Genomic DNA, 18,225 nt, shown 5'->3' with positions numbered 1-18,225 from the left:
ACCGTCTTTTTTCGAAACAGTTCCATCGCTAATACCCGATTTAGTTAAGGATCAACATGTGGTGAACGACATCAAAACAATAATATGTCAACCATATTCATCGTCTATTTTAACTTTCAATAAGGAAGAAGAAAGAGAAGAACACAAAGAAGTTGAAGAAGACGCTCACAACGATGTTCAAGTCGACGAAGAAGAAGAACAAGAAGAAAAAGAAGCGTACGAAGAAGTTGAAGCTATAGGTATTTACGCAATTACTTCATCACAAACTACGAACGAAGGAAAACCTAAAATAACAATGGAGAATAATAATCCATTGGAGAAGATTACGAGCTTGAAAACTCTTAATAATATCCTTTTGAAAGAAACAAAGGAGCGACGTGATCAGGTTAGTACTCTTATGAAATCTAAAAGTGATCTTGAAATTGAAATCGAACGATTTATAGCTGAGAATCAATTAAATGAGAAAATCAAAGAGGAACAGAACTTAACCCTAGTGAATGAAGCTGCGTTAGAGGAACAGATGAATGAAGAAGCTAAAGAACTGAACGATCAATTAAATGAGAAAATCAAAGAGGTTATTGAGGTGAATAAGGAGTTCAGTGATGACAAAATTGAAGTGAATAACGATCGTGAGAAGAGGCAAAAATAAGAAGATAGATTGAGAAATTTAGTGAATGATTTGGAGAAGAGTAATGAAGAATCTCAGAATGAAATCAAGCGGATCTGGAAGATTAATAATCGAATTCTCGAACAGAAATCAGACATGGAGATGAAGTTTTGTAATCTAGAGAAAGAAAAGATTGATCGAGATGTTGAGATCAAGAAATTGCAGAAGCAGCTTGATATCGTCAATGGAGAGTTAGGTCGTGAACGAAGTTCTTCTGCAATTGTTGTTCGTGAGATGAATTTGATCCAGAAGAATCTCGATATTCAGGTAATTGAATCTAAAACTTTGAAATCAAATTTCATTGAACTTGATAAAATTAGATTAGAAATTCAGGAGAAACTAAATCAATTAGAGAAAGAGAAAGAAATACTTATTGCGGAAGGAAAAGTTAGGGAAATGAATATTCAATCTTTGATTGAGGAGAAAGATTTAGTTGATGGAAAGTTGATTGATTCCTTGAAATCAATTGAGAATCTGAAGAGAGAGAAAGATGAAACTATCTTGAAGCCAAAAGTTCAGGAATTAGAGAAGAATATAGAAAAGACACTTAAAGAACAAAATCAACAAAAGAAGGAATTATCTTCACTCTCTACAGAACTGAAGAAGAAGGATCATAAGCTTAAAGTGTTAATGGAAGAGTTGATTTCAATTAAGTTAAGTGTTGAGGATATTAGGCAGTTTATCGGTTCCGATTCACTTGCTTTTGATAGATGGAGGAGTTTGCTAACAGAAGATTCGTCTAAATTCTGTTATGCTTGCTTTACCCGAAAATATTCTGTTTCACCACCTAGCACAGAGATTAAAGCAAAGAAGGTTGGGGATTTCGTCGTGATGGTTTGGAAGACGACACTCAAGGTTAATTTTCCCATAGAGGGGAATGTGGTGCTTATGATATTTTTCACAGACCTACAGGATGACGGGAGATGTAGAAAATTATTGGACCTATATTCTCTAAGATCGATTTTCCGAGGATCTTTGCAACGTTGGATTCGGTATGAAGTTGGTGTTTTGGTCCTTATTCTTCTTCGAAATTCCGGCAAATGTCGAACAAAGTGGGAATTACGGATCGCCATAACAGAGTTCACCGTTTGCTGGTGCATTACGTTATTTTCTTCATCAAACGGTTCGGGACGAACCTCTTGGGAGAAGGGGATGCTGATGCAGGGGCACCCGGCGTGGAGGCTTTTTCCATGACTAAACCGGGCCATGGGCCATCCGGCCATGGAGAGTAGTTTTAGGAAGTCCCAATTTTAGTATGATTATTAGAGAATTTAGGTTTAGGAAATTATGTTATTTTAGTATTTCCAATAATTGGAAAGGTCCAGATTTGAGTCTAGTTATTTAGGAAGTTGCAGTATTTTATTTATTTAGGAAAGTCTAATTCAAGTCTATCTAGGAAAGTCCAGAATCCTATAAAAGGATATCTAGTTTGTCCATTATTCCGATGTTGAAGAGAAAACCCAATCAAGTTTAATCGAGTTTACAGTTATTTAGAGTTATTTTATCGTTATTTTATCGTTCTTCGTATTAGTTTATTTTATTCTTAAATTCCGCTGCGTTCTACATCATTGATGTCGTCTAGAATTCAGTGAGAGCTCCTTCAAAGATTTGTATTCAGAATTTCAGATGATGTATTCCAAGCTATTTGATGTTGTAATGATTTTTAGAGTCCTTGTAGAAAAAGAATTTCATGTCTAATGGTCTGGAAAGAGTTCTTAGGGAAAGAAAAAGAAACTGGCCCAGAGAACCTAGTCACTATGTCTATTAGGTCTGTATATATACTTCAAGACTTCAAGTCAGGGCATAAGATAAAGTCAGGGTTCGAAAGGGACTAGTATTTTTGTTATAAATGACGTTTTTCCGAATTTGCAAACCGAATGTTAATCTAACTTTCACATCTTATATTTTACTCTCTATTTTAACTTACAAACTTCAACCGAGAGTATATCACTCATCCTGAATCTGAGCAATTCTTAGCTCTAAACATCCAAGAAACGAACATAACAACGAATCTATTTTCTGTGTTTGAAGATAAAAACGACCTAAAATCGGCTCTATTTCTAACAAGCTACAATATATTCTAGTAATATGATAACAGTTGTCTATTTTTTCTTCTATTTGTTGTAACAATTGTTCAACATATTTTCTTTTGTAGCATAGGACTATGACTACGTTCTTATAAGGTTGTCTAAATTCCTCGCCCTTTTTGCTTCTTTATACTTCCATTCCACTCTATTGTCTACTTGTCTCCAGATTTACTCAGTCTCCAGATTGGTGTCTTATTCCCAAATGAGATTATCTTTTTGTCCTAAGTAGTAAAAATTGGACGCCTTCTTCATTTCTTTACTTTATTTTTTGGGTTAATTCCATTTTGACCTTTAATTTGTGACCAACTTACCGTTTTGACCCCCGTAAGTATCTAGCAGACTGGTAGTTCGATTTAGCCTCCACTGGTAGTTCGATTTAGCCTCCACTGGTAGTTCGATTTAGCCTCCACTGGTAGTTCGATTTAGCCTCCACGGGCCAAGAAAATTTCAATTTTTTCCGAAACTCCCTTGGGGGTCAAAATGGAATTAGTCCAAAAAAATTACATACATAAACTCCACCTCATCCATCCCCCTTTCCTCCATTTCATCACCTCTCTCTTCCATTTCATCCATTTTGCCACCTCATCATCTTCTTCGCCAAGATCGCCGACCAGACAATCCGGCGACTGACAAACTTAAAAAAAATAAATTGTTTATTCTTTTCTCTCTTTCTCTCTCTCTCTACTAGTGTTTAGGGAAACCCTAGATCTAGTTTGGGTTGGGGAAAACCCAAACCAGATCTGAAGGTTCAACAAACACTATTGAAGCTTCAATAGTGAAACTTCAACAACCCTGGTTTGAGTTTTTCTTAAATCAGATCTAGGATTTTGGGTTTCCACAAACCCTAGTGGAGAGAAAGAAAGAGAGAAAAAAATAAGAAAAAACCGAAAAAAAAATTAGTTTGAAAAAGCTCGTCGGGCGGTTGCCGAAATCTTTGGCCGGACGACGACCTAACTGGAGAAGATGATGAGGTGGTGAGTGGGATGAAGTGGGGGTGAGATGGAGGAATGAGGTGGAGTTCATGTTTTTAATTTTTTTTGGATTAATTCCATTTTGGCCCCCAAAGATAGTTTGGGAAAAGTTAAAATTTTTTGGTCCTTGGTATGCCTGTCAATGGATATCCGAACATTCAATATCCGATCCGTATCCGCATACGATTTTTACAAAAACATCCGAAATTTCGAATATCAATTCGGATACTCCTTATCGGTTATCAGATACAGATATACTAATAATCGATCCGATAAATATCCGCATCCGATAAGTAATATATAAATATAGTAAAAATATAAACTTTATTAATAATAAATATAAAATGGATGGTTGAGATTTATTATTTAGATCTAATGGTTAAAAACTTAAAATATAAATTTTCCTTTTGGTTTCGGTTACCGGTTATTATCTGATATCCGTTAATATTATCGGATTTGGAATTTGGAAATTGATATATATATATATCCGTCGGATAATTATCGGATAGCCGATTTCGGATAGTTTATCAGATACGAAAATGTTTATATCTGATTTGATAAGCTACCGTGTACAACTCTAATCTTTCAAGGTTAAATTGAACTGACGGACACTTACGGGTGTAAAAACAGCTGGTCACAAATTAGAGCCAAAACGAAATTAACCCTTATTTTTTCCTTCCTGGTTGCATTTTCCCAACCAGAGCTCTATTTGCAAATTAGGACGAGAATCTCCATAGTTTCACTTCCTTATCGTTTACCCATAGTTACCAACCTCTTATTTTTTAAGGAGATCACAACATATCTTTTTTTACGTAGTAAATAAGTTATTCATTATGTACGTTTTTTGTTATGATCGACTCTTTTAACTCCTAGAAAATGTGAGATTCATCACTGTAATTCTTCACAAATCACTTAATATTAGATTCTAATACCATCATAACTTCTGCATCCATTAAACTTGCAATCAATTATTGTTAAATTTGTTATCAATTATTGTCAATCTCGGTTCCTCAAATAAAATAAGAAACCCAAGTATACATTTTTTAAAAGGAAATCTTTAAATCTCTATCTAACTTTTCCTCTCATTTTTTTTTTGTTTGGGAGAGGTGCTCCTCCCCTCTCTAAAACGTGAGTGCTTCAAGCACGAATGACATTATTTTTATACAAAGAACCGGAATAGTTGACACTTAACAGAACTTCTTCGACTACCTTAGAGAGAGAGAGAGAGAAAAGAGAGAAAATAGAGAAATGAAAGATAACGTCTTCCTCGGGATTACATCACTATCAGTATATAAATAGTTAAATCCAGGCCCATTTCTTTTCACTCGTCATGCATTTTCCTTCTCTCTCCTCCTCCTCAGAATCTCAGCCGGCAGTAAGAATATCAACTCTTTCTCTCTCTCTAACCTATTGATTGATTGATGATCGATTTACAAGTCTTTTTTACTCAATCTGATTAGTACTTGCCTTTTATAGTTCTATTCCATCAAATTTTCTTCGTTTTCTTTTCTATTTGAGATCTTAAAATCGAGATCTTAGAATCGAGGATTTGAGATCGGTATATTCGATTTTAAGCGTATCAAAGTTTCGATCAGATCGGTTTTTAAATTTCTTTATTCGTTAGTATCGTGTCCGATTTAGGATCTATTTACTTAATCAGCTTCTGCAATTGATAAGGAATCATTCTTCCTCTTTCGCAGTTCTGATCAGGTAATCTGATTCTGAAAGTTATTCAATATCGTGAAATTTGAAAATTGGATCCAATTTGAAATTCATTTTCAATTGACGAAGTTACGAAGATCTCTTTATGTAATTCTGCCGCAATTAGTTGAGAATTGAAGGTTGATTTTGATTCATTTAGCGATTATGGAGTCAATTTGTGTAAAATTAGATCTCGGATTGCTTAAGTGGTTTTTAGGTTCTAATTAATCTTTCTTGATTTGCAGGTGATTTTGAATTTCCTGCTAATTTCAGTTGGTTTAGTTGCTTGAGGTTTTAGCAATGGTTGATTGCCGAAGTTTGATTGAATTCTGCAAAGCTTTTGAACAACATAGGAATATGGCTCCAGATAATCGGAACAATCACAATCATTCTCGAAACAAGAAGCACAACAACAATTCGTTGGGTTCCTTTTGTGATCACTCGCCTTTTGCTGCTATTGACATCATCTTATTAGTTATGGTACTTGGTTCTCTAGGGTTTTTAACTGTTCCATACTTCAAATTCATCTTCACTGAGGTCTCGGAGCTTCTTCCAATAGCTTGTGATATCATTGGAGATGTCATATATGATGCGCCTATTGCTTATGCTGTCGGTTTAGTTGTAACTTTTGTTACAGTAGTTGCATTGTGGGAAATAATTCATTACAAATCTAGAAAATGTGGGAATCGTTTCTGCAAAGGTCTTAGAAAGGCAGTCGAATTTGATATCCAGCTCGAATCAGAAGAATGTGTGAAGTACTTAGCTCCGATGCCAGAGGATGCATATGGGATCCAACCACTTGAACTAGGGCAAGACCACAAGGAACTTGAAGCAGAGTTGAAAAAGATGGCGCCACTCAATGGTCGAACTGTTCTCATCTTTCGAGCTCCTTGTGGATGTCCTGCTGGTAGGATGGAGGTTTGGGGGCCTAAGAAAATCCGCAGAATCAAGAAGTAGATCAAGATATGTTTCTCTTTTTTCCTGTTATAATGTTCCCTTTATATTAATAATTCGGAACTAAAAGTATTAAGATGGTTACTTGGGTAGTTGTTCCTTACTCTTAGAATAAGTGAAATGCAATATTTTTACAATGGTGGTAACATTTGTCGAGAGTCATTTTATCTTTTGCCACCTTTATCAAGGACCAGCATATTACCGTAGATTTAGTCTCTCTTATGGTAGTAATCATGAACTGAACTCCGAAATGTAGTTGGAAAATTATAATGAAAAGTTATATCCTTTATATACTCATTGTGCTTTCATCTTCTCCTGAGTCTTTCCTTACTTGTTTTGTTTGCGAGTGATTGATATATCTTTACTTCTGACATTTGGCTTTTTGAATTCATGAAATGGATATATATATACATATATACTTAGATTCCTTTATCGATTAGCGCAGAAGAATTAACAACCTTAACCAATAATAGTAAATGTTTTAAAGAAGCAAAAGTAACGTTATTTGCAGACAATAGCGTAGAACTTTAACGCAATTTTTCTCCGTTAACTTGGATTTTGTTATTTGCGGGTTATGTTTATTAGTCATAAATATGCAATAGTAGTTTCTCTTTTTTTCCGTGCATATATAAACCCTGTAATTGTTATTCTCTTAAGGAAGCTTGTATCCACTTATCCTTGATATCATACCAGATAACAGGCAAATGTATCAGGTCTTGTGGAAGTGATTTCAAATATGAATTGTCTTAACAGGGGAAAGGAGGATTTACGGGGATCTGTTTCATCTTCTAGCACTTTTAATCCTTTAAGTTAGAGGTGTAGTGGAATAGATGATATTCATTTGTTAGGGCATCGGTACTAAGAATTCTAGTTTAATATAGTCGAATATAGGAGGTGAATAATAAATTAATAACATGATTACGTGATCATACCTATTATCTCTTTTGCTTAATATAGGTAAATCGTTGATCTAGTTGGATTTATTTCGGAATGATGGTCATTTCGCCAAAAGAAGTAATGACTTGCAATTATAATGTAATATACATATATCTTGTAAGAGTATTGTTGTTAGATATGTTTGGTAAGTCATTCGAGTTCCCCTGTTTTTCTCACAGGAAACATGGTTAGCATTGGGTAGGTGTCATGATATCTTTTTAGAGTGTTGTTGTTAGATATGTTTCTTAAGTGAATTATTCCAGATAAATAATATACGATAAAACTATGATGTCAGTCACCCGCTTTATAAATCTGATCTTATTTCTGTCTATAGGGATCTTTTAGCATCGAGGTTGTGTTACTATTGAGCTTTCAGTGATATCAGTGTCTTTCTTATCTACTTCTAATTGTTTAGTTGTTACTGTTATGAGAGCATCAGTTTCTTAGTATAATACTACTGTAACACAATGACAATCCCAGGTAGCCTTACCGTGTTTGTACTAAATCGTAGTATATTGAAAATATCGCTGAAATCCATGGGCATCAATTTATCTTTTCATAGCACATCTCATTGAGCTCTTTAATATCTCCGTTCCAGCTAAGTCCATTCAAGTCAAACTACTTGCTGCTTGAAGTGATGTCTTGCCCTGGTTGTTTAGGTGCAGTTCGGCTGTGAATGGAAATTAGTGTTGCTCTCTTCAGTCTTCACATATTTGATTTGAATTACGAATTTTTCTATTTTTCGTTTGGTCTAACTTCTGGAGTTCTGCAGTCACTGATGCTATTTTCTTCATGAGTTCAAATGCTCGTAAGTAAAGAGCTCCTTTTGACAGGAAACATCATACTCAATGAAATAAACATATTAGCCTCTAAGATTTTCAAGTAGTGTACTTTCTTTCTGTTTAAGCCTATATTGTTTCGTGATTCTCCACATTTTGCGTATGTTGTTTCTTTTAAGATTTATAGAATGTCATTAAAAACATGTTTATTATAGTACGGACTTGTTTGTATTAGTCCATTTCCGCAGACCTTTGCAGTTCTTCCAACAATGAAAAGGCAAACACACAAGCAATCAGTGGATGATTTGAAGATCAGCTATGTGAGTTGCATTTCAGGTGCATCAAGTTCAGAACCAAGGTTATCATTTCCAAGTGGCTCTTGGGGTTCCTATAGTACTCCTTATGAGGTACTTTCCTGGCGCTCTTAGCTCATAATTTTTTTTTTTTCGTGTAGAAGAGGTTCTACTTTGCCAGTTGAATGGAAACAAAACCTTAGCTGGTACCCCCTGTAGTAACACTCGCAAACTCCTAAATAGATTGTCAAATTTGTTCTTTCTTGTAAAACAATGAGCATTTCGTATTTTGTTTTACGGGTTGTACCTAAAGCTGTTCATGTTGTCTTATCTGAACTTCGATATATTTTATCTTCAAGTTACAAATTGTACCAACTCCACTATTGGTACAAACTTCAAAGGGAAATTTGGCCAAAACTCCATAAAAAATTTGAGTTTTGGTTAAAAAGGATTTGTCAACTTTTTATAGGCTTCAGCTCCCTATGGCATTTTTGTAAATAATCTAATATAGGGAAAAGACGAAACTGACCTTATTGCAAACGAGAGTGCAAACTAGTTTGCAAACGAGATTGCAAACCAGTTTGCAAAGCTTTGCAAGACAAATCAAATTGCACAGTAGTGCAAACTAGTTTGCAAAGCTCTGCAAACCAGATTGCAAAGTGTGTGCAAAGTCATTGCAAGGCAAACCAGATTGCAAAGTAATGCAAACGGGATTGCAAAGCTCTGCAAACCAGTTTGCAAAGCTCTATAAATCAGATTGCAAACCAGTTTGCAAAGCTCTGTAAACCAGATTGCAAAGCACTGCAAACCAGTTTGCAAAGCTTCGCAAGCTAATATTCCAAGGGCAATTTCGGCATTAGAAATGGGAGTGCTTTTAGAATTGTCCTTCAAGTCTATTTCCAAACTATATATGGGGCCTAAAAGGACAAAAAGATAACTTGTCTTTTTGACAAAAAAGAACATGAAATTTCCTGAACTTCAAAAGCTTTAATGCATTAAAATTTGCTTTTTCTTTTTTGTAGCTTCATCAAGAATCAAATGATGTCTCCTTTTCAGTCTTTATGGATTTGGTGAGAGAAGGATGATGTTGATTCTGCTTACTGTCAATTTTCAGGTGTACTCCGGTCTCCGGCGATAGCTAACTAGAACCCAGTTTGGAAGCGAATCCTTGTCGATGCTCTCTCTCAACCATTTACGCATCTTTAATTCTCGCTTCCCCTCTGTGGTGCTTTCCTTTCTTCGCCCTAACTTAGATTTTTCACTGAGGGCAAGAAAAAAAGTAGTAGAATGCCTTCGCTGTTCCAAAGACTGGCCTCCTCAAGCTACACAAGAAAACCACCTGTGAGGCGTTAAATGAGCATTTTTGTTTAGATGGATGCTAGCATCTGGGTGATCGTGAAAGGTCATAAAGTCCACACGTTGAAATTGGGAACGACTTAGTGAATATATCTGCAAGATTGTTACTTATACATAATAGCTTGTCTTCTACTCTTCTATATCATAGTTTTTCTATAGTTCACAAGTACATATTGCTTTCAGTCACGCCATGCTTAAAGTTGTGCAGAAACTTCGTTTTGCTAGACGTATTGACCGTAATAGCTTGTTTGGGTACATACTAGGAATATCTTGGTTTATTTTCTTAATCACTTGAGGCTTTTTGAAATTGATACCCGATTTAACCTAGACTTTTATTTTAGTATGTTATCTCTATACTTTCTAGCGGTTATATTATGCATTTATAGTTTTGTTTTTTTTTAGGGATATTGCCTGTTGTTGTGCTTGTCAGTTTCTACAAATTATAGTTCCTATGATACCAACTTTGATGCTTTTCCTATCTTAGCATGATAACTAATGTTGCAGTTAATGATTCAATGTTATAAACTCTTAAATGGCATTTCTTCCTTCCCAAGTGTATTGAATAAATCTCATCAAAAAAAAAAAAAGTGTATTGAATAAAGTTCTTATCTTAAAAATTATCATATGAACTGATTCACGTAGATTCGTATGTGTTAAGCCCTAGTCCTATCCTATCTATCATTTTAAAGTTAGGAGTGGGCTAGCTTCCGATTTAAATAAACGATGTAAGCTAGTATCAACATCTCAGTGTCACATAGATGCAAGATAAAGAATGTGTCTACGTGAACGTAGTGTAAACATATAATTTTCTTTGGTTATGGAATAATTTGAAGAGTCTCCCTACCATTGAAATCTCTTTTAATACTCCCAACCATTGAAACCTCCTTTTGACTATCAGTTACACCACACAATTTTTTTTTTGACGGAAAAGCTAATTTCATAGATAGTATCCAAAGGATACAATGAGTACAAGCTTATAAGTCCCAAAAAGGGTCAAACAGAACATACAGACAAAGTTATGGATTCATAAGAGATTTCGCCAGTTCATGTGGGGCTAAGTTGGCTTTGATTAGATTTGTATTCCCACCTCATGAATACTTGTCTAAGTCATCTACAAGTTGTTGGACCATAAATGATTATGGGTCCTTTCCTTTCAATACCTTAACCTAGCATTTTTTTTGTCTATAATGATGGAAAATATTTTATGGAAAGTTCTTTGCTAATATAATATTGGTTTTAGGGCATACTCTTTGTTGATCTTTTAAGCTAAAGTTAGAGTTGCTTTCCATTCTAGTATAGTTCTAATTTGGAGATTGAAGGTGGAATAGATTTTACCAAAAATGGGTGAGAGGCCCAATAAATGGAGCGTAAATAAGCTTCATCTCCAACCCAAACCAAAAATAAGGACTCAGTCCAAAATGTCAGAAAATCTGACTATTCCCTTTTGTTCTTGACTGTTACCTCTTTTCTTTTCTTTTTCTTCTTTTTTTGCCCATGTCCGGTACTTTGAGAGCATCACCTTCCTTAATTATCTGACTGATTGAAAATCAACATTAAATGAGGATCATATCTTGAGAAGGGAAATCTTCCTAAATCGATTTTCTTCCCAAATGTTGTCGCCTCATCCCGATTAATCTCCCTGATTAATAACTCTCTTCTTTCTCTCTCTATAACCAAAAGATCTCTCTTTATCCTCTGTTTGCTGATGAACAAAATTATTTTCTTCTGAAACAGAGATTCATGTCTTGGAAGGAGTTATTTTTGTATATTAGAGATTCAAGACACTATACCACACAAATCAAGGAAGTTGTAAAATCTGTTTTTGATAAGAACCTAAGTCATTCTCTAGGCCAGCCAAAGATAAACGTAATACTAATAAAAAACTTTATTAATAACTTCAATATTCATATTCATATCCTTACTACTATGAACTCATCCATATATATAGGCTGTAATTTTAGAATTTAGACTCCAACTAGGATTTAATATTTAGAAATATAGAAATATGGAAACTCCTAAATCACTTAGAAACTCTAAAATATGGAAACTCCTAATATTAGATAACTATAAAATATCTTCTAAAATATAGAAACTCTTAATATTAAATAACTATAGAATATCTTCTAAAATATATCCTAATATTAAATATAGAGAATATCTTTCTCTATCAGTTTTCTTCTCTCCATTCGTAGTAAGAGATTCCAAATTTAGGGTTTCTTAAAAATCAAACTGGATAACAACAAATCTGTGTTTTTATCAAACCAGATCAGATCTCTCTGTTAATTTGGTTTACTATTTACAATCAGCCTTGGGTTTATTTGCAAGAGATTTGCTAGATTTGTTATTTTTAGGTTTTTATAAAGAGATTGAACCAGGTTTTGTTAGATTTATTATTTGTTCTGGTAATATTGAAATATTGAGTGCAAAGAATGTTGTACAGAACATCTCCCGGTTCCTGTTACATGTGCATCTGCATTGTATACAATAGATTCTTTTTTTGGGAAATATTGAAATGTTACGTGTACAAAAATATTTACTATACATTAATAAGTTCCCGACATCATTTTTCACTTCACCTCTTTTGTCTAAGAATATTGAAATGTAGGATAGAATGTGACACCTAACATCTTAAAGTTCTCTTCGGATACTGTACCACTTTTTTGTTATATTCAGCGTGACTGATACACCTTTTCGTCCAAATGTGGCGTGGATCATTTTATGTACAGTACATTACGAAATATGGGGTGCAAACTTCTATTTGGACTACATAAGAAAATGTACTGTATATTTCAAAACATACTACGCATTTCCGAATGTACTGCACATTTCAAAATGCACACTTTGAACGCTTTCTAAACTAAGTCAAGAGAGGTATCTATTTGAAGTTTGCATAGGAACCTACTGTTGAAGTTTCACTTTGTACAATTTTGTCACATTTGCATCTTGAAAGTTTCACATAGTATGTTTTGTTACCAAATGGCTATTACATAGAACAATTCCCGGTACACAAGAAAATTCCCAGTACAAAAGTGTCTAGTACATAACTAAATGGCCAGTACATAAAATAATTCTCGGTACACAGGAAAATCCCCAGTACAAAAATGTCTAGTACATAACCAAATGGCTAGTACATAATCAAATGGGTAGTACATAAAATGTCCTATAAATTTTCCTTGAAAATAATTTACGTTTTGTAAGGAATGTCCTATGATTGTCCATCATATAAGGAGAGAATGTTTGAGAGAAGGAAAGAAGTTAAGATGTAATTCCCGCTACACAAGATAAATGTTACAAAAGTACCGTAAATATTACAAAAAGTGGTAGTAAACGAATGTATAAACTTAGAACAACAACAACATTTGAAACACTTCATCTTCCATTCTCTTTCTCCATCCCTGTTGAGACTCATTCATATCATGTTAGTCATATTGTTGTCGTGTTCTTTGGCTTAGTCACAATAGAGGTAGTGGAATTCACATGTGCTCACTGTAAAATGAGAACATTAAGTGGTAAGTACATCTTAAATAGCACCATTCAATGAATTATGTACAAAGAAGAATACAACAAAGACTAACACACTTTCATTCACATTTCAAATATAGTATATATAAAAATATTTTCAGGAACAAACTAGAACATAATAGTTAGGAAATGGCCTAGATGAAAATATGCATGGTACAAGAAACTATTTACCGGGAAGAAAATAGTTTACAGGACAGGAAACTAGGTACCGAAAGTTAATAATTTTTAGGGTTCTTAAATAATAATCAAACACAAAATTTATTCGATTTAGGGTTTTGGAATAATATTCAACCGGGAAGGATTCTCAAATCAAACGAGAAAGTTAATTTGATTTAGGTTATGTTAATGATTGAGAAGGAGGACCCATTTTTAACAAACTCAAAATCCCATCTGATTTTTTTTTTTCTCAAAATCAGCAAAAGATTTTTTTATTTTGTTATGAACAAGATATTTAAGATCTAAGTAGATACTTACAGTTTTGTGCATAAGGGAAAGCTTTTCAGATTTTAGGGAAAGCTTCTTTACCATCTGCACCAATAAAGGGGAAGATGTAAGAGGAAGTTTTCAGATTTAGGGTTTTTTTTGTGTAATATTAGTGAAAGAGTATAAAAAACTTACTGTTTCAAGTGATTCTTAGAAGAGTACTTCTTCGATGGAGTTTCGTTGGAAGCAATCAAGAAAGTTAATGAGAAGATCTGATTTTCAAGTGATTTCTAGAGGGAGAGAAGCAAATTTCTTGAGAAGGAAAGCTAGAACAGTGAATGTCTTCATTGAAAAGGAAAAATGGTTTTTCCGAAACTAAAAGGCGTGGGTAGTAATTAATAGAGACGTGATGGTTGCCTTATTGGGTCTTTTCAAAACTGACCGGACAAATTTTCGCGGACATCTTTGAATGGCAATTCTATAAATACTTAAAGAACCAAGGTCGTTCTCATTTTTTTATTTTGGGAACCAGACGCATGGACTTGCTCCGTATTATTTCTCTGGCGCGGGCTGGATTCCTATTCTCGGACCCATTTTGGACGTTTTGCCTTAATCCTCTAGATTTTAGGGATGCTCCCTTCCATTAGAATAAGAAGAAAGTGAAGAAAAGAAATCAAATCTTAAAAATTTGTACGTAACAAACTTGAAATTTTTTTTTTTTTTTTTTCGGATTTTTACTCCAAAAACGCATAAGTTCGTTTAAGAAAGTAAACGCACAGAAACACAACGTCATAATCAAGTCAAATCATAAGTCGCCTAAGTTATGAAACAATTTTTTTCCTTTTTAGAGTATAAACTATTCTAGTTGGTGGAAATCGAGACTAATTTGTAAATATTGGAAAGTATTTAATCTATTAAAGTTTTTTAGAAAAAAATCATTAGTACACTTACGAACGTAACAAATCTCTTCATGACTTCGTCATTGCCTCCTGCAAGTTCAAAGAATGTGAAAATAACAAAAACATTGCCATGACTCTGTGTAACCCCCATTTTGATTGTATGTAACATGTCTGTTATGGACTCTTTGATTTTGTGTAACATACGTGTTATGGATTTATTTTTCTATATTGAAAGGTGTGTTATGGACCTAGAAGATTAAAATGTGAATCTTATTGATTTTAAAAATTAAAGTATAAGTTTGGTTGGAGATATGAAAAAGAATATTTGGTTAAATGAAAAGAATGTAATTCCTTACAAGTGCAAATATCAATGCATATACTACTGTAGCATGTGGTTCAATGGTCAGTCAGACTTCATGCTTTAAACGGAACAAAACGAACCTTTTCCCACCTCTCTCTCTTTCTCTCTCTAACAAATAGAAGACATTATAATGGTCCTCTCTGTTTTTCTGCCGCCCATTCTTGCCCTCCAAGCCTTCTTTTTCTCCCTCTATAAATACATATTTAGACCTACGAAACCATCCCTAAACCATCTTATTATTCCAAGAGAAGGAGAGAGAGAAAGAGAAATAAAACAGAACCCACTTTCTCACACCCATTGTTTTTCTCCTTCTTCTTCCAACTCCTCTTCTTTCATGGCTAATCAAGGAAGAGAGATGAGACCCAAAACCAAGATCGTTTGCACATTAGGTCCTGCATCTAGGTCTGTTCCTATGGTTGAAAAACTTTTGAGAGCTGGTATGAATGTTGCTCGTTTTAACTTTTCTCATGGATCCCATGAGTATCATCAAGAAACCCTAGATAATCTTAAGACGGCTATGGAAAATACTGGGATCCTCTGTGCTGTTATGTTAGATACAAAGGTATTATTCCCTTTCCTCAACTTGGGTTCTCCTTCATTTTGGGTTTTATGTTGTTTCTCTGATCTGGGTCTTGTTTGATTCATGATCTTCTCATTTTTATTTTATTATTTGTTGATGTTTGCGATCTGTTTGATCTTCTGTTTTTGGGTTTAGTTTTTATTTATAAATCTGTGTATTTTGTGCATAATTTGTCTCTGTTCTTATTGGGTTCTCTGCAATTTTGTATCCTAGTTGTTTCTGTGTGTTCTTCTTTTCTTGTATTTAATCAGATCCCAAATCTGCATACTCTCTTGTTTTTATATGTAAAATTGTTCTTTTTTTTTTAGATGTTTTTCACTCATTTTAAAAGTGCAGTTAACTTTTAGGTTAGATCACCATTTGCATGTCCTCTCCCTTTCTCTCTCTTGTTCTATTATCATAACTCATAGGATTAATTTGTTTTTAGATAAGTTTTGGTGCAAAAATCAAAATAAGAACAATAGTTTGTATTATAAATAAATTACCCTATAGTTAAAAGAATCTTAAAGAATTATAATACTAAGAAATATAATGCATTGTTTGGATTATTATCATTTATATGGAATGTTAACTAAGAGTAGATTTGATTTTGTTAAAAGAAGGAATTGAATTATATGGTATAATTTTACCGAAAGAAATATTTAATGGGGAAAACAATATTTATGAGTATGTGCATTTAAACCTTCATGATTTAGATTATATTAAATGATTCTAATGTCTAATTTCCATTCTTAGTTAAAGATCACAAGCTTTCCTGTTTTATTTTCCTGATTATAAGGTAATCTCGCTCGTTTAATTAGTTCTGATCGAGAAAAATGTCGTTTTTGTAATGGCTAAGTTGTTTACGGTTTCAGTTTCTTATAACATGTCTTTGGATATTATAGGGTCCAGAAATTCGAACTGGATTTCTTCAAGATGGCAAACCTGTGAAACTCGTAAAGGGTCAAGAGATCACTATCTCCACCGACTATGACATTAAGGGTGATGAGAAAATGATCTCTATGAGCTACAAAAAGTTGGCCGAGGATGTAAAACCACAAAGTGTGATACTGTGTGCTGATGGCACAATCACATTAACTGTGCTCTCATGTGACAAAGAGTCGGGTTTGGTTCAGTGCCGCTGTGAGAATACTGCTCTTCTTGGTGAGAGAAAGAATGTTAATCTTCCAGGGGTTATTGTAGATCTCCCAACCCTAACTGAGAAAGACAAGGAAGATATCTTACAATGGGGGGTCCCAAATAAGATTGACATGATTGCTCTCTCTTTTGTTCGTAAAGGTTCGGACCTTGTGGAAGTTCGCAAGCTACTCGGGAAGCACGCAAAGTCAATCATGCTCATGTCGAAGGTCTGTTGATTTATTTTTTCAGTTTCGTGGATCAACTTAATTGCGATTTTTCATGACACCCCATTTCATAATTTTGTAATGTATTTGATATGCTAGGTCGAAAATCAAGAAGGGGTAGCTAATTTTGATGATATTCTAGCAAACTCTGATGCTTTTATGGTTGCACGTGGTGACTTGGGAATGGAAATTCCAATCGAGAAGATATTTTTAGCACAGAAGGTAATGATCTACAAGTGCAACATCCATGGAAAACCTGTTGTGACTGCAACTCAGATGTTGGAGTCGATGATCAAATCTCCAAGACCCACTAGAGCCGAAGCAACTGACGTCGCTAATGCAGTTCTTGATGGCACAGATTGTGTAATGCTTAGTGGAGAAACAGCAGCAGGAGCTTACCCTGAGCTAGCTGTTCGAACCATGGCCAAGATCTGTATCGAAGCTGAGTCGAATCTTGATTACGGAGCAGTTTTTAAGGGGATTATGCAATCCGCTCCAGTGCCTATGAGCCCATTGGAGAGTCTTGCTTCTTCAGCTGTTCGAACTGCAAACTCGGCAAAAGCAGCACTCATTCTAGTCCTAACTAGAGGTGGAAGCACTGCCAAACTAGTGGCCAAGTATAGGCCATCTATGCCAATCCTCTCTGTGGTGGTCCCTGAATTGAAGACAGATTCCTTCAATTGGTTATGCAGTGATGAATATCCAGCAAGGCACAGTCTCATTTTCCGTGGTCTAGTCCCTGTTCTGAGCTCCGGGTCTGCAAGAGCTTCTAATGAGGAATCAACCGACGAATCAATTGAGTTTGCTCTTCAACATGCTAAGTTGAAGGGATTTTGTAATCCAGGAGATTCAATTGTGGCGTTGCATCGTGTCGGAGCTTCATCTGTCATCAAGATCATGACTGTTAAGTGATTACTAGTTCGAAGTGCATTTGTGGTTTCTGCTTGATCTGGGGCAGACAGATTTTCTTATGGCTAACTTAGGTGTGTGCTCTACTTTTGCTTTGCTTAGAAACGAAATTATAGTACTACTATTAGTAAGTTTGGTTTGGTTTTACAATGGGGTATACACTCTTGAGAGAGATATAACTCGAGGATTTTTGAGGTTTTAAATGTTCACAGTTTGCAGCAGTTTTGCTCAAAAGTAAGGGTTTTTACAGATACTAAACAATCTTGTTAAACTTCATCTTCTGCAATTTTCTATTGCATCTTTCATGTGACCATCTTACCAGTAACTTTAGAGAGAGCACATGAAAATAATACCTCTCCTTGCACCATTACTTTATTCTTTTAGGCTTTTACCAATCAATGGAAGCAGAAGATTTAGGAGTTAGTTTCTGCAAAAGTGAATGGT

General features: G+C 34.6%; 2 protein-coding genes across 6 annotated transcripts; both read left to right on the top strand.

The window, feature by feature from the left end:
* The first annotated feature begins 4,907 nt into the window (after window positions 1-4,907).
* On the top strand, window positions 4,908-9,932 carry LOC147545431 (uncharacterized protein At5g19025-like). Of its 5 annotated transcripts, none has more exons than XR_015223921.1 (3): window positions 4,908-5,100; window positions 5,672-8,502; window positions 9,503-9,932. XR_015223921.1 is itself a non-coding variant. In XM_086637392.1 (2 exons), the coding sequence occupies exon 2, from the start codon at window positions 5,727-5,729 to the stop codon at window positions 6,381-6,383; it is 657 nt and encodes a 218-aa protein (XP_086493518.1). In that variant the 5' UTR covers window positions 4,992-5,100; window positions 5,672-5,726; the 3' UTR covers window positions 6,384-6,673. The 5 variants fall into 5 exon arrangements, 3 of the variants coding, with proteins under 3 accessions (XP_086493518.1, XP_086493520.1, XP_086493519.1); XR_015223922.1 differs by having other exon boundaries at window positions 9,411-9,932; XM_086637392.1 differs by lacking the exon at window positions 9,503-9,932 and having other exon boundaries at window positions 4,992-5,100; window positions 5,672-6,673.
* Window positions 9,933-15,159: 5,227 nt separating this feature from the next.
* LOC147545430 (pyruvate kinase, cytosolic isozyme) lies at window positions 15,160-18,039 on the top strand. Its single transcript, XM_086634261.1, has 3 exons — window positions 15,160-15,511; window positions 16,414-16,875; window positions 16,972-18,039. The coding sequence occupies exons 1-3, from the start codon at window positions 15,284-15,286 to the stop codon at window positions 17,782-17,784; spliced, it is 1,503 nt and encodes a 500-aa protein (XP_086490387.1). The 5' UTR covers window positions 15,160-15,283; the 3' UTR covers window positions 17,785-18,039.
* The last annotated feature ends 186 nt before the right edge of the window (window positions 18,040-18,225 follow it).

This window comes from Eschscholzia californica, unplaced genomic scaffold, assembly GCF_041429995.1.
Source record: "Eschscholzia californica isolate CP2 unplaced genomic scaffold, dmEscCali1.0.p SCAF_4, whole genome shotgun sequence".
Lineage (NCBI taxonomy): Eukaryota > Viridiplantae > Streptophyta > Magnoliopsida > Ranunculales > Papaveraceae > Eschscholzia > Eschscholzia californica.
This window is presented reverse-complemented; position numbering and strand designations above follow the sequence as displayed.

Bases quoted from the DNA above. Each gene is read 5' to 3' on its own strand.
- LOC147545430 (XM_086634261.1), top strand. From the start codon at position 15,284: ATGGCTAATCAAGGAAGAGAGATGAGACCCAAAACCAAGATCGTTTGC. The intron at 15,512-16,413 runs GTATTATTCCCT...TGGATATTATAG, and splicing joins CTGTTATGTTAGATACAAAG to GGTCCAGAAATTCGAACTGG. The intron at 16,876-16,971 runs GTCTGTTGATTT...TTGATATGCTAG, and splicing joins CAATCATGCTCATGTCGAAG to GTCGAAAATCAAGAAGGGGT.
- LOC147545431 (XM_086637392.1), top strand. From the start codon at position 5,727: ATGGTTGATTGCCGAAGTTTGATTGAATTCTGCAAAGCTTTTGAACAA.